Genomic DNA, 13,810 nt, shown 5'->3' on the forward strand with positions numbered 1-13,810 from the left:
CATGTGGTTGCTGGGAATTGAACCCAGGACCCCTGGAAGAGTAGTCAGTGCTCCTAACCTCTGAGCCATCTCTCTAGCCCTAATTTTTTAAAAAAACAGTATTTTGTTAAGAAAATAACTTCTAGGGCTGGAGGGCTGGCTCAGTGGTTAAAAGTGCTTGTTGCAAAGGACCCAAGGTCAGTTCCCAGCACCCACGTGGAGGCTTACCACATCAAGCACCAGCACATGCGGTGCACATGTGTACACACATGAAGGCAGAACATGTGTACATAGAAAATAATGAAAATCTAACTAAAATACTAAGAAAAAGAAAAGAACTTATAGCAACTATTCTGTCGTAAGTGTGGTGGGAGGGAAGTGAGGGGTGAGCCTGGTGGGCCGGAACAAGTGAAAACGAGAGTGACAGAAGGGAGGCAGGGACAGAGGGCCCCTGCATCAGACCTCTTATTCTTAGAACCAGTGATGCTGCAGTGACACTGTCAACGCCCAGATCTTTCCTTAGGACATCTTAGCAGGGTCATGACACGGGACAGAACACAGCACCATGAAGCATATGGGTCAGCAGCAACAGGTTTAGCAGAGAAGGGCTGGGTCATAAGGAATTCTTACAGCTCTGACTCCCAGAACAGGGAGCCATTTCATTATCCAAAGAGGCAGGGAGGCCCGCTGGCCACTCCCTCCCTCCCAGGGTAGCAGAGGAGGCAAGCTGGGGCTACTCACTCATGGAAGGGAGCCTCTCCGGGCAAGGGTGGTTGGCAAAGTAGGTGAAATCTTCAGGAAGAAAGGTCGTGGTTGGGGGAAAGGCTTCACTGTGGTTCAAGTCCAGAGGATAATCTAGGGAGGGAAGAGAAAGGCAGCGCGGATGGGCACTGCTGTGCTGGCTCCTCCAGCCCCTCAGAAGCGCTCCGTAGCTGGTAGGAGCAGGAGGTTCAGCACTGGGGCTAAAACTACGAAGCCATCCACAGGAAGGAAACAGGGGACGGCCGCATGGCTTCCTTCCTGCTTAAACTGGCACCCAGGGCTTCTGGTAGTCAGTTTACAGCTGCTGGGACTCAGCACTGCCAAGCCCGGAGCAGCAGCCTTGGCGCCTGCACTCAGTCACAGGGAAGGCAGCACAGCAGAGCTGCTGGCCCACCTCTGGCTACCTCTGGGATGGACGCTCTCTGGCTCACTGAGAGCCACACTGTGCCTCCTTCCCCAGCGCCCACACCTTGCACCTGTGTGTCCTGCAGTCTCCCAGTTAGTTAGTGTCCAGTGTGGATCTGAAGATGCCCGAGCATGGCTTGCTGAGGCGTGTGGAAGGTGGTGCTGAGGTGCTTCTTTTGGGAACCATTCTCATCTTCTGCTACTTTGGTTCTACACGGAATTGCTCCTGGTTCAACTTTGTTCCTGCCCTCTGCACTGCCTCCCAGAGAAGGGTGAGTACTTCCTGCTGAGATAGCCCCCCCCCAGGCCCCTCAGGACAGCCTTCATCCCATATGCAAGACTCAACCTCACTTGTGAAAGTTATAATTTCGGTGGCGCACGCCTTTAATCCCAGCACTCGGGAGGCAGAGGCAGGCAGATTTCTGAGTTCAAGGTCAGCCTGGTCTACAAAGTGAGTTCCAGGACAGCCAGGGCTACACAGAGAAACCCTGTCTCGAAAAACCAAAAAAAAAAAAGTTATAGTTTCTTCTCACTCACTATGGAGCAGGTGCTGCAACGGCTTCCCAAGGGGGTGGGGGATAGAGAGACAGCCCAATGGCTAGAGCACTAGCTGTCCCTACAGAAGACTCAAATTCAGTTCCCAGCACCCACAGTTCACACCATCTGAAACTCCAGTCTCAGGGATCCAATGTCCTCTTCTTGCCTCTCTCTATGGATGCCATTAACTTTCAAACCTTGAACAAGAGGCTGAGGTGCCTATTAAACATACTAAAAAGGAACTGGCCTCCAGGTTCTCCCAGCATCCCTCAGTCCCTACCTGTTACAGGATCAGGCTGGCATACCCCGCCCTCTTTCCTGAACTCTCCAGCCCAGGGCCTGAGCTACTCTTCCCCATATAATCCAGCCACTGTGTTACTCTCCTTTGGTACCTTTGGTCTCCTGGCTGCTATATTGGCTCCCCTCTTCCTCTCCCATTCCCCCTAAGGGTCAGGACCACTCTGGGTTCTCCCAGATGTGTCTGCCTCTGGCTATGCTTGCCCACCTATCTGTAATAAACTTTCTCCTTCACCATACCTAGGAGCAGTTATGTCCTTTCCTTTCCTTTTTATTTCTTTTGTTCATTCAGATACCTGCACGAACATGGCGCACAGACACACATGCAAGCAAAAACACTCAAATACACAAAATAAACATTAAAAAAAGTAAAAAGTAAAAAACAACAAAACAAAACAAAAAAGAGGTGGAGGAACCTGGTGGTGGTGGCACATGCATTTAATCTTAGCACTTGGGAGGCAGGAGGATCTCTGAGTTCAAGGCCAGCCTGGTCTACAAAGCGAGTTCCAGGATGGCCAGGACTACATAGAGAAACCTTATATAGAAAAAAGTAGAGGGGGAAAAATGTGTGATTTTGAAACCTAGTGTATGTGAGAGCGTCTGTTCTCACGTGGTTCATGGTGCTTGAACAACACACTGCAGGCGGCTTCCCTACAGCTGCCTGAGGCCCTCAAGACAGTGGTGCCATTCAAATTGTCGCTTCTCTCTGAAAGCAGAGAGCCTGCTCCCTGTTTAGGAACGGTCCTGCTTTGCAGGGAATCTACTTCCAACCCTATGGCCATTCAGTGGGTCTTTCAAGCCTGGAAACTCAATGTTCTCTGGTTCTGGAATGCTCAATGGTCTGTTTCTCCTTGTTAGAATGGTAAGTCAGGCAGCTGTCAGGGTGTGGACACGAGGTCACATGGCAGTGTGTCCTGGCAGGGTACTGTGACTCAGTGTCCCCACTGTCCTCTTCAGGTGTTCCAGTGGATCTTGTGAGATAAGATTCCCCAGAGAAATCTGTTCTAGCCCTCGGCTATAACCACAGTCCAGAATGAAGCACCCAAGCAGAGCATAAGAGAGCACACGCCCTCATCGAGGGGACAGCTTTACATGTGGGAGGTTCTCAGGGCTCCAGGTCCTCATCAGGCTGGGGACAAGGCTCTGGATACCAGGCTGCTTAGCCAGTTTCGGCTTTCCCAGATCTTGTACTCCAGGTTGGTCCTCAAACTCACTATGTGACCAAAGAAGACCTTGAACTCCTGACATCTAGCTAAAAGTTGGGGACATTGGCCATTCTTGAGCTTTGAGGGATTCTGGGGACACTCTGGACAGCGAGGCTCCCCTGTTGCAGCATTCTCAGCCCTTCATCCGTGCCACGCCCACTCCAGTAATGACTGGCAACAGGTCTGAAAACCTGGACTGCAGTTCTGAGGCAAATGAGTTTCAAAAGAAACTCAGCCTCCTGGAACCTTGCATTCTCATAGCTAGGAATGCCACAGATTTATCCCTGCAATATCTTGGAGGGTCCTGCATGCTTTCTTACAGTATTTTACTGGATAAGAGTTAGAAATCTCAGGGCAAGCTTAGCAAAGCATACTTTTAGAATATTCATTACAGCCAAGTTACTTTCATATGCAAGTCTTTACCTAGGCCTAAGAAATAGGAGGTTGTGGTATTGCATTATTCATGAGAAGGTCTGCTAGAGCAGAACCCCCTGGTACTAGCTCTCACAAGGCTCAAAGGAGCAGCACAAATTGTGACTAGGGTATGAAGTCTTTAGCTGACCCTAAAAACCAAAAAAAAAAAAAAAAAAAAAGCAAGCTGCTGGGAGCTGCAGAGATAGCTCAGCAGTTAAGAGCACCAACTGCTCTTCCAGAGGTCCTGAGTTCAAATCCCAGCAATCACATGGTTGCTCACAACCATCTGTGATGGGATCCAATGCCCTCCTCTGGTATGTCTGAAGATAGCTATAGTGTACTCTCATAAAATAAACAAGTAATTCTTCAAAAAAAAAAAAAAAAGCTACTAAAGGTCATAGCCCTCAAGGCCAAAGGGCAACCCAAAGAGTTGGCCGGGCATTGTCCTGCTGACTGGGTTAGATTAGAATGTGGCTTTCTGAAGAACAAAGAGCAGGTGGCTGGGCTGGGGCAGAGGCAGGGAGGAAGGCTGGGGGAGTTGGACCGACCAGGCCAGAGGGCACAGGCTCAGGGACAGGAAAGGAGGAGGAAGGTGGAGTGACAGAGCAACAGGGCAGGGCTGAAGCAGCAGCAGGGCACTTGGGCTAAACTGGATTATAGCCGAGTCTGCCCAGCAAAAGGCTGGGAGCCTCATACTGTTCAAACATCTCTGCATCTTTATTATTAAACCTTTTGTTAGGAGCAGGTCCCCCAAACGCCCCCACAATAGCAGGGTATAATGGTGAACACCTTTAATCCCAGCACTTGGGAAGCAGAGGCAGGTGGATTTCTGTGAATTTGAAGCCAGTCTGGTCTACACAGAGGGACGTTGTCTCAAAAACAAAACGAACAAAAAGTCATATTTTAAAAGATAACATTGAGTTCAGAATAAAAATCCCAGCACTCAGAGGCAGAGGCAAGCAGATTTCTGAGTTCGAGGCCAACCTGGTCTGCAGAGCAAGTTCCAGGAAACCCAGTGTCACACACACAGAGAAACCCTGTCTTGAAAAAACAACTCAAACACAAGGAAGGAAGGAAGGAAGGAAGGAAGGAAGGAAGGAAGGAAGGAAGGAAGGAAGGAAGGAAGGAAAAGGAAAAGGAGGAAATGCAGCCTTCTGATCTCCTCACACATCCTGAACATAGCTGAGGTGACCCCTGGACTAGCCTGACTTTTCTTGTGGTGATAACTCCTGACTGAGCCCTCCCTGCCTGTCTTGGGTGCAGACTCCTCAGGGCCCTCTTGTCCGGCTTACCTGAGTCATTCAGACTGCTGTTCCTCTTGGCATAGGCGCTGCGGACCACCTGCTCATACACCTGGGCACCGATGGTCCTCACATTGTCCCGCAGCAGGATGCCCTGAGCCTGCACCATGAAGAGGTAGGTGTTCACTGTGGAAAAGTGGGTGGAAGAGAGGTGACTACCACACAACGCTGGGGCTTTCTCTCCTTTTGAGCCTTTCAAGCCTCTCTCAGCTCTAACACCTTCCTGGTCTCACGCCTGTTTCCCACGCAGGATTCAGGACACTCACAGTTCTTGGGTAGGGCTCAGGGGGATCTCAGTCAACCCCACGCAGGTGTAGGGAAGCATGAAGTGCAGTTACATCCCACCTGATCTGCAGACATTCACCGTGCCTTCAAGCACAGTGACAATCAGAACCACCTCTACAGAACAACAGAAACACTTTCAAAGGTCTCTGCTTGCTCTCAACACACCTCCACTTTAACCCTGCTCATCCCTCAGAACGAAGCTACAGGCCAGCCTTGCCCACCCCCACCCCCACCCCACCCCAGCACTGAAGTCTGTGTAGAATGGTGGAGGAGTAAGATGTCCTGCCCATCCACCAACACCCAAGGCAGTGATGCATGCACAGGCTGAGTACTCTTCAGGTAACCGGAGTAAGCTAAGATGTACTGTGGTAAATGGGTCAGTCACTCTCACCATGAGCTAGCATGGCTGCTCACGTAGGCTTACAGGAGATAGCCACACCCCAGAAGTAATACCCTCTTTCCTGGGCAGCTACTCCACGTGACTCAGTCCCTGTCACAGGGACAGGAGTGCCTTACAAGTCTTCCCTGCAAGTGTCTGAGGTGGAATCTTTAACACTTGGCGGGCCTCCAATGTGGCCTCCGGCTGTTGCACAAGGTTTACTGTCTTGGCACTCCTCTGTGCTTGGCACACATGGCCTTGGGCTGCCAATTCCGGCTTAACAAGCTGTATCCAATTGACAGACATTGTTATTACCACTGTAACCCCAGACAGAACGGTGGTAAGGACTGAAAGGATGCCAGTTCACTCCACTCAGCTGGAGTCTGATGCTACACTGGCAGTGGAATGGCATGGGACAACGCATCTCAGTGTGGTCCACACTGAGAACAGCTTCAGCACTGAGGCCACAGTGTGCTAGAGGGCTCTGTGCTGGAAGACACACACACTCACCCACACTCTCCAAAACCAGAACAGATCCAGGGCTTGTTCTCCAGTGGCTGGAGAGCATCAGAATCTCTAAGATACGGCTCTGAGAAGCCTGTGCACAAGACTAGCATCTCCTTCTCTATGACCTTGCAGGGCAGAGCAGGGCAGGGCATCCATCAAACACAAGACTTAAACTTCCTATGAGATCTCTCACTTGCTTCTGGGGCGTTTTTCTGAGGATAACCCAGTCTTCCCTGATTTTCAACAGACTGTTATACCAGCTGTTGGAAATCATCTTAGAAACAAGCTGTTCCTTCAATGGATGAGGGTGGGTTGCGTGTATGTGCAGGTCTGTGAAGGCTACAAGAAGACGGGCCTTGAGTGTTATCCTCGGTACGGCATCCTCCTCCTTTCAAACAGGGCTTCTCTTTGGCTTGCAGCTCACCAATTAAGCAAGACTAGCTGACTCGTGAGTACTAAAGACACTCAGGTCTCCCCTGCCCAGGGCTGGGGTTACAAGCACACGGACGGCCTTGGCTCTTTCCCATGGGCCCTGTAGACGGAACTCAGGCTCTTGGGAAGCACTTTACCAATTAGGTCTCTCTCTGGGTAGGGAAGGAGCTGAGTACCTAGGCACTGCAGACAACCCCCCCAGCCGCGTGCTGCAAAGGTTCTGCCAACAGAGGTGCTCCCCTGGTGAAGCCATCCCCAAGGAGAGCTCAGAAAGCCAGGGTCATGCATCTGCCCCCAGGCACGTGAACTGGGGCAGTCAGGGTTGGACCTAGAATTTGTAATTAGTGTTATCACTGATAACATTAATGTGGCTAGGCCAAGGGCACACCTGGAGGTAGACACAGTGCTGCTACAAGGTGCAGTTATTGGGCCTTCATTGTCTCTCTTAATCTTCCTAAGGATTTAAGGAGTTGAGCCATCCACCCACACTGCAGTGACTTCCGAGCACCCTCAGCGGCGACAGAGGTAGGATAAACCGCAGTTCCTACTGGCTTTACCACTAAGAGCTTTCTGTCTTGTTTGGATTTGTAGGGTTAAGTTGTGCATCTGTGGAGGAAGCGATGTCTTCACCTCCCATCTCTCGTCACCTTATTTTTAAGGACAAGGACTCTAACTGAACCTGGTGCTCAGCAGTTGTGTCAGCCTGCCAGCCACTGAGCTCTGGGAGATCAATCCGGGTCTGTCTCTGCCAGCTGAGTGCTGGGATTACAGGTCCACACCAACCATACCCAGCCTTTATGCGGGTGCTGAATTGAGGTCCTCACTGTTGCAGCACAGTACTTTATACAGGGAGCATCTCCCCGGTCAGCCCCGCTTTGGCTCTTTTGATACAGGGTCTCCCTAAAAACCCAGGCTGACCTTAAACTGGCTGTGTAGTTCAGGCTGGCCTTAAACTCACAACCCTCCAGCCCCAGCCCTAACACTGAGGGTGTGTGCCGCCCTCCCCAGCTACAGTGGTTTTATTTTTCCTTTCCCTTTTTGTTTTTTATTTTTCTCTTACATGAACACCCTGCTGCTGTGCTGTCAGAAGGGAACCCTGAGGCTTCCATGAAACAGTTAGAGTGAGCCAGACTAGACAGGGTTCCCATCCTACACAAAACTAGATGGAGCTTTCTAGGCTTAGCCAATTCACTACTGCTACAACTGATCCATGATGGTCTCCTCTCTGACATATAAATCTCAAGAAACCTTCAAACGCAGCCAGCACAGAGTTCTTGAGGAAACCAATGCCAGCCTTCCCTTTTGGTCCCAGCTGTGTTTCTGTCGTTGTGATAGAAACCACCCTGACAAAAATAAAAAAACAAGCTAGGGTAGAAAGGCTTTGCTTTGCTTACAAGCCCTGCTTACATTACAGTCCATTGCCGTGAGGAGGTCAGAGTGTGAAACAGCTAGGACAGCAAGAAGTGGATGTGTGTGTTCTTGTTAGCTAGTGCTCTGCTAACCTTGGACTCATCTGCAACTCAGGGTCCCCTTTTAGGCCTGGCTTTGGGGTCAAGCTGACTCTCTGGATAAAGGTACTCTGGTCATTCTTGACCACCTGAGTCTGACGCCTGGATTCAGGTTGTAGGAGACCTGACTCTTGAGAACTTCCATCCCTCATAAAAATTAAATTGTCTTGCAACCTGTTATACTAATAGTGAATACTGTCTCCTGAATGAGTCCTGTCATTTGACTAAGAAATTCACGTATACACACACTCACTAAAGCTTTTCTGTTTAACCACAGGAACATGCCCAACCCTGAAAAAAAATAAAAGAACAAGAAGGCAAATATTGCCAAACAGAGAAACAGTCACAGATCCAGACTCAGCCTGGGACCAGCACCATCTAACAAACATGCAGAAAGAAGGATTTCCAGGGACTCAGGCAATCTGTAGTATACTGCCATCTGCAAAGAAAATTCCACTTTGGACTAGGTCCAAAATGCTCCCCAGTGGGTTCGATAAAATTTCTTACTCAACTTGCCCAGCTCCTCCAGACAACCCCACTTCCATGTGTGTCCCTCCTACATTGTCTTAACCTCCAACTCGGCTGTGCTAAGGACAGACTCAGCTGTCCACAATGACAACACTGGTGCCCATGCTGACAGTTCAAATGCAGAGAGTAAGCTGTTCATCTGCTACCCAAAAGCTGCCAACTGCAGCCCCATCCCCCATCAGAAGGCTTCACAGCAGTGAACTGCTCAAGGCTCCTGCTATTCCCCAAGCCAGCACCTGGCCCTGACATGTCACCAGAAACATCAGCAGATTCTCTACGGAATTAGCTGGAGGGAAAGCTGTTTGGGGTATTTTTGGTAATAAACCTACCATTACTTGGCTAGAATCACTAGAGATCTGCTAAATATTGGTAGAGAGCAGCCATAGTGTATTATTAATTCATACTAAGCTTGCTGGAGGCAAAAATCCCCTTAATCTTATTAGAGAAGCTGCTAAGTGCCCTTCTGTCACACACAAAGTGACCGGCAGTGACAGACTGTACAGGACCCTACAAGTGTCCCACCCTTCTGTTACATGCACGAGTCACCGAGATGAACTGCATACAGAAACTTATAAGTCATGACTAAACTTAGTCACACAAGCCAATATCCAGGCAGACACACGACCTCCAGGCTAAACCCCCATGTTGCCTTTATGAGAAGATATTGTCTTAACCCCTTTTCCATACCAGTGAACACTTTTTGTTTCAAATTACTTCCAGAGCGTTGGCTGTGTGGTTAGTGAAGTCAGAATCTCATAACTACAAAGCCCAGTGCTCTGGGTGGGACATTAGAGCGACTTCACACTGACAAGCAGTACTTGCTACCACCATGGTTCTGATCAACGCTGGCTGAACTACAGTTAAAAGCCAACTTTAGCTAGATAGCCAACTGTGAGGTGCCCAGCACAGAGCACAAATGCCTCCCTGTACAGACTTTAGCCTTCTCTTGTGGAAACGGGAGAAAGCATGGTGTTGGGGGAGGCTGAGACAGCACAGAGCAGACACCAGGTAAGGAACACCACTGTCATGTGTGGGCTGCTAAAGTGACACTTAGCACCGACCAGCCTTGCTAATGGATGACAATAATTATTACCCGGCCCCATGCCTACACTGAGGAATCTCTTATAACCATGACACAGATAAGAAAAATAAACTCTTCCTTGAAGCTGTGGCTTACTCGGAGCATTTCCAGACACAGAGCTGGCGTCTCCTCTTTCCTCCTGGATTCTAATCCACCTGCAGTTGTCTCTTGCACACACAGAAAAAAAAATCCCTCACAAAACTACCAGATTGGGAGGAAAATAATAGGGCCTAATGAAGCCAAGAGGCAAAGAAAGATCAAGAGCAAATCCATGCAGGTGTCTTTATTGTAGACCTGCGCACTGGTTAGTGTGCCTAGGGAGCAAGGCATAGCACAGTGGGGAGCAGTCTCAGCTGTGAGCACCATGCTGAAAGCCATGGCCTTGAAGGAAGTGTCCAGGACTAGACTTCAGTGGGCCAACAATCAATACTCAGAACAAATAAATCCCCACCCCCGCCGAAACACCAAGGGTCCACCCAAAGCCAACCCTGGGGATTTGCTCCTTCCTGCAAAGCTGCGGCAGGAAGAGCCTGCTCTACACAGTGAGTTCCTGACCATCCATCCCTGGTCTTCAGTTCAATCTGGTCTATACAGCAATAAGGCTCAGTCTTGGTCTGTGTGATGGGTAAATGGTTAAAAACCTGTAACTTGTTTGATCTCCAAGACCTACACTCTGGAAGGCACCGGGGTGATGTCTCTGTCACATGGGTATCACAGAGGACCAAAGCTCAAAGGTCGAAAGACAGTAATGTGACACCAGTGTGCTGGAATACTTTCAATGTGCTCTGACTTCTATGACTGACATCAGCTATGTTTCTGAATAACTGAATTCCCACTGAATCTCTGTAACCACTAGAGATTACAGAGTCCCGATTCTCACTCCGGTCGTCAGGGAAGAATGAACTCATTGATTCTGTTTCTCCATGGCTTCCTATGGAATCAGTGTACTTCCCGCTTCCTGTGCACTGGTGAGTTTCCCAATGCCTGTGTGAGACCTCTGAGGTCAGTGACTTGCAGGCTATTTGTTGCCCCTGAGTCCCAGAAGCAGGAACAGAGTTCTGCCTAGGTCATGTGACCTTTCACAGCAGGGTTCTGTCTCTGCAGTCCAGTCTCCCAAGTGCCCCAAACCATCCTCATGTTATTCTATGATATGATCTTTTTACTGTCAGGGTCACATGCCCAACTGATTCCCAGTATTCTTCAGTGCCAGGCACCAACACAACGTGCCAGGAGCCATTCTGAGCACCTTCAGAGATTTATAGTTTTAAAAACATGATGCTCAAATGAGAGTCGTCAACTTAAACATTTCAAATTTCCTCACTGCACACACTGAGACAGCATAGAGACAGGTTATGACAAACATGAAGTTTCTTTTTAAGCAGAGCTATAAAGCTAGAGAAAGATGGCTTAGCAGTTAGTATTCACTGAACAATCCTAAGAACCAGAATTCAGATCTCAACATCCACGCAATGAACCTGGCACTCCAGTTCCAAGGTGTGCACAGACAGGGGGATTCCTGGGGCCTGCTGGCTTTGAATCTAGCTGAAGAAACTCAATCTCTAGGTCCCTGGAAAAGAATCTGCTTCAGAGGCACAGGGGAAAGTGACAGAAGAGGGTGCTTGGTGCCATCTGACACAGGCACACCCGCACTCATGCATAGACACTTATTTAATGTATGTGAGTGTAGCTGTCTTCAGACACACCAAAAGAGGGCATCGGATCCCATTACAGATGGTTGTGAGCCACCATGTGGTTGCTGGGAATTGAACTCAGATCCTCTGAAAAAGGAGTCAGTGCTCTTAACTGCTGAGCCATCTCTCCAGCCCCAACAAATAATCCTTCCTTCCTTCCTTCCTTCCTTCCTTCCTTCCTTCCTTCCTTCCTTCCTTCCTTCTTTCTTTCTTTCTTTCTTTCTTTCTTTCTTTCTTTCTTTCTTTCTTTCTTTGTTTTTTGAGACAGGGTTTGTAGCCCTGGCTGTCCTGGAACTCACTCTGTAGACCAGGCTGGCCGCGAACTCAGAAATCCACCTGCCTCTGCCTCCCTAGTGATTAAAGGCATGCGCCACCACACCCGGCTAAATCTTAAAACAAAACAAAACAAAAAAGTTAAAGGCAGAGGAATGCCACCTAAGGTTACATGTGAGACCCCATATCAAAAACAGGTAAACAAACCAAGAAAAAGATTGGTATTTTAGAAAGGAAAAAAAGCTACATCTCTTTATTCTAAAATACAAGGAGACTTTTGGCTGCAGAATTTGCACAAACACATTATCACATCCTTTAAATGTTTTGGAGCAACAGAAAGTGTTTAAGGAAACTGGAAGTGGAATCACACAGGCTTTCACTTCAGGCTAACTGGGGAGAAACTGCCTGTTGTTCCCCAAGGCCCAGACACAAAAGCCACTTAGTCCATCACAGGTTGTTTCCAGTCAACTTATTTCCAAATATTAGAAAATAAAATAATCAACAGCCATGTAGTATCTTGCAAACAATCCTACAAGCTTGCCAGTCTTTTATTAAATGGCACCCGATTCGATGTGAGCATATCTGAACACAGCTCATGGGCAGCGCAGGACAGGAAGGTAAGTCACAGCTCCCACGCTTGCCCACACTGTTTATGAGAACAAGTTCTCTGCATATCTATATAGGTAGGAATATAAATTCTAACTGCAACTAAGAATGTTTAATTCTGAACAGCATGACACTGACCAACCCTCACAAGTCTCCACACCAGGAACATCCCCACAGACAGTTCAGCAAACATGCTCAAGCCTCACACACTACACACCCAAAGGGAATCCTAGGCCAGAAGAAACTGCACACAGGCCTCAGATACTGTTAGCAACACACGTGTTGGTCAGCACCACGGTGCCCTGGAAATGAATAGGAAAAGATACTGTGGGAGGTGCAGCCACTGCAAGGCTCTGTGTGTCTGGTTTCCCGTCCAGTCTCTCTCTACTGTCTTGGTCTGTCCTGTGGCATCAGGTTCCTGCTGCTGCCTGTTCAAACGTTCTTCCCTTTCCTGATGCCCTTCCATGCCATGGCTGGATCTGCCCACTCCAATCCGATCTTCCCAGCGGTCAGACCTACCCTGACCCTGCCTGCTTCATGCAGAGGCATCTTGCTTGCCCACGAGTAAGCTGCAGCCTGCTACACTGCACATGTGCTATGATGGGCACTGCCACTGCCAGACCTGAATGACCTCAGCTTTACAAAAGCCAACAAGGGATGCCACATTCTCAAGTCACCCCTCAAGTCGTCCTCCTTGTCTTGAAGCCCAGACGAGCTCCCCAGAACCAGAACTATCTATAAAACCATCGCTCAGTGATGACAAGGGTTCTAGCATCTCTGTCTGGAGAGCCGCAACTGCACCACACAAATAGCAGGCAGGGGTAGTCTCCCGGCTTTGTGTGGCGAGAGAGCACACCTATAACCTTGGCACTTGGGATGTACCAGAAAGTCAAGGCTACAGTGTGGGACCCTGTCTTAAAACAAAACAAACAAAACAAAACTTCCTAAAGGAAACTAAGGCAGGCACAGAGAGGTCTATGCTGAGTGACTTAGCAGCCCAGCATATTCATCCTGAATAGCTTAAACAGCTGCTTGGGGCCGGTGAGATGGCTCACTGTGTGAGGCTGTTTGCTGCTAGCCTGCAACAGAGCTGGATCTCTGGGACCCACATGACCTTCATGTATGTGCCATGGTGTGATGGCTTGTATATTCTTGGACCAGGGAGTGGCACCATTTGTGGTGTGGCCTTGTTGGAATAGGTGTGACCTGGTTGGAGGAGGTGTGTCACTGTGGGTGTGGGCTTAAGATCCTCACCCTAGTTGCCTGTAAGTCAGTCTTCCACTAGCAGCCTTTGGATGAAAACATAGAACTCTCAGCATTGCCTGTGCCATGCCTGCCTGGACGCTGCCATGCTCTCACCTTGATGATAATGGACTGATCCTCTGAACCTATAAATCAGCCCCAATTAAATGTTGTTTTTTTATAAGACTTGTCTTGGTCAGGAGCTGAAGGGGGCTGCAACCCTGTAGGTGGAACAACAATATGAACTAACCAGTACCCCCTGAGTTTGTGTCTCTAGCTGCATATGAAGCAGAAGATGGCCTAATCAGCCATCATTGGGTAGAGAGGCCCCTTGGTCTTGCAAACTTTATATGACCCAGCACAAGGCAAGGCCTGGGC

The 13,810-nt window shown here is 49.0% G+C and overlaps 1 protein-coding gene across 3 annotated transcripts in view; it reads right to left on the bottom strand.

Moving 5' to 3' along the window:
* The window catches only part of B4galt5 (beta-1,4-galactosyltransferase 5), a 52,574-nt gene that overhangs the window by 10,346 nt on the left and 28,418 nt on the right, over nucleotides 1-13,810 (bottom strand). For all 3 annotated transcript variants that reach the window (XM_021193441.2, XM_029536716.1, XM_029536717.1), the window contains exons 2-3: nucleotides 4,892-5,026; nucleotides 721-834 (exon numbers count right to left, since the gene is read on the bottom strand). In XM_021193441.2, coding sequence (XP_021049100.1) covers nucleotides 721-834; nucleotides 4,892-5,026 — 249 coding nt within the window. The remainder of the gene's footprint in view (nucleotides 1-720; nucleotides 835-4,891; nucleotides 5,027-13,810) is intronic.

Source organism: Mus pahari, chromosome 3, assembly GCF_900095145.1.
Source record: "Mus pahari chromosome 3, PAHARI_EIJ_v1.1, whole genome shotgun sequence".
NCBI classification, from domain to species: Eukaryota; Metazoa; Chordata; class Mammalia; order Rodentia; family Muridae; genus Mus; species Mus pahari.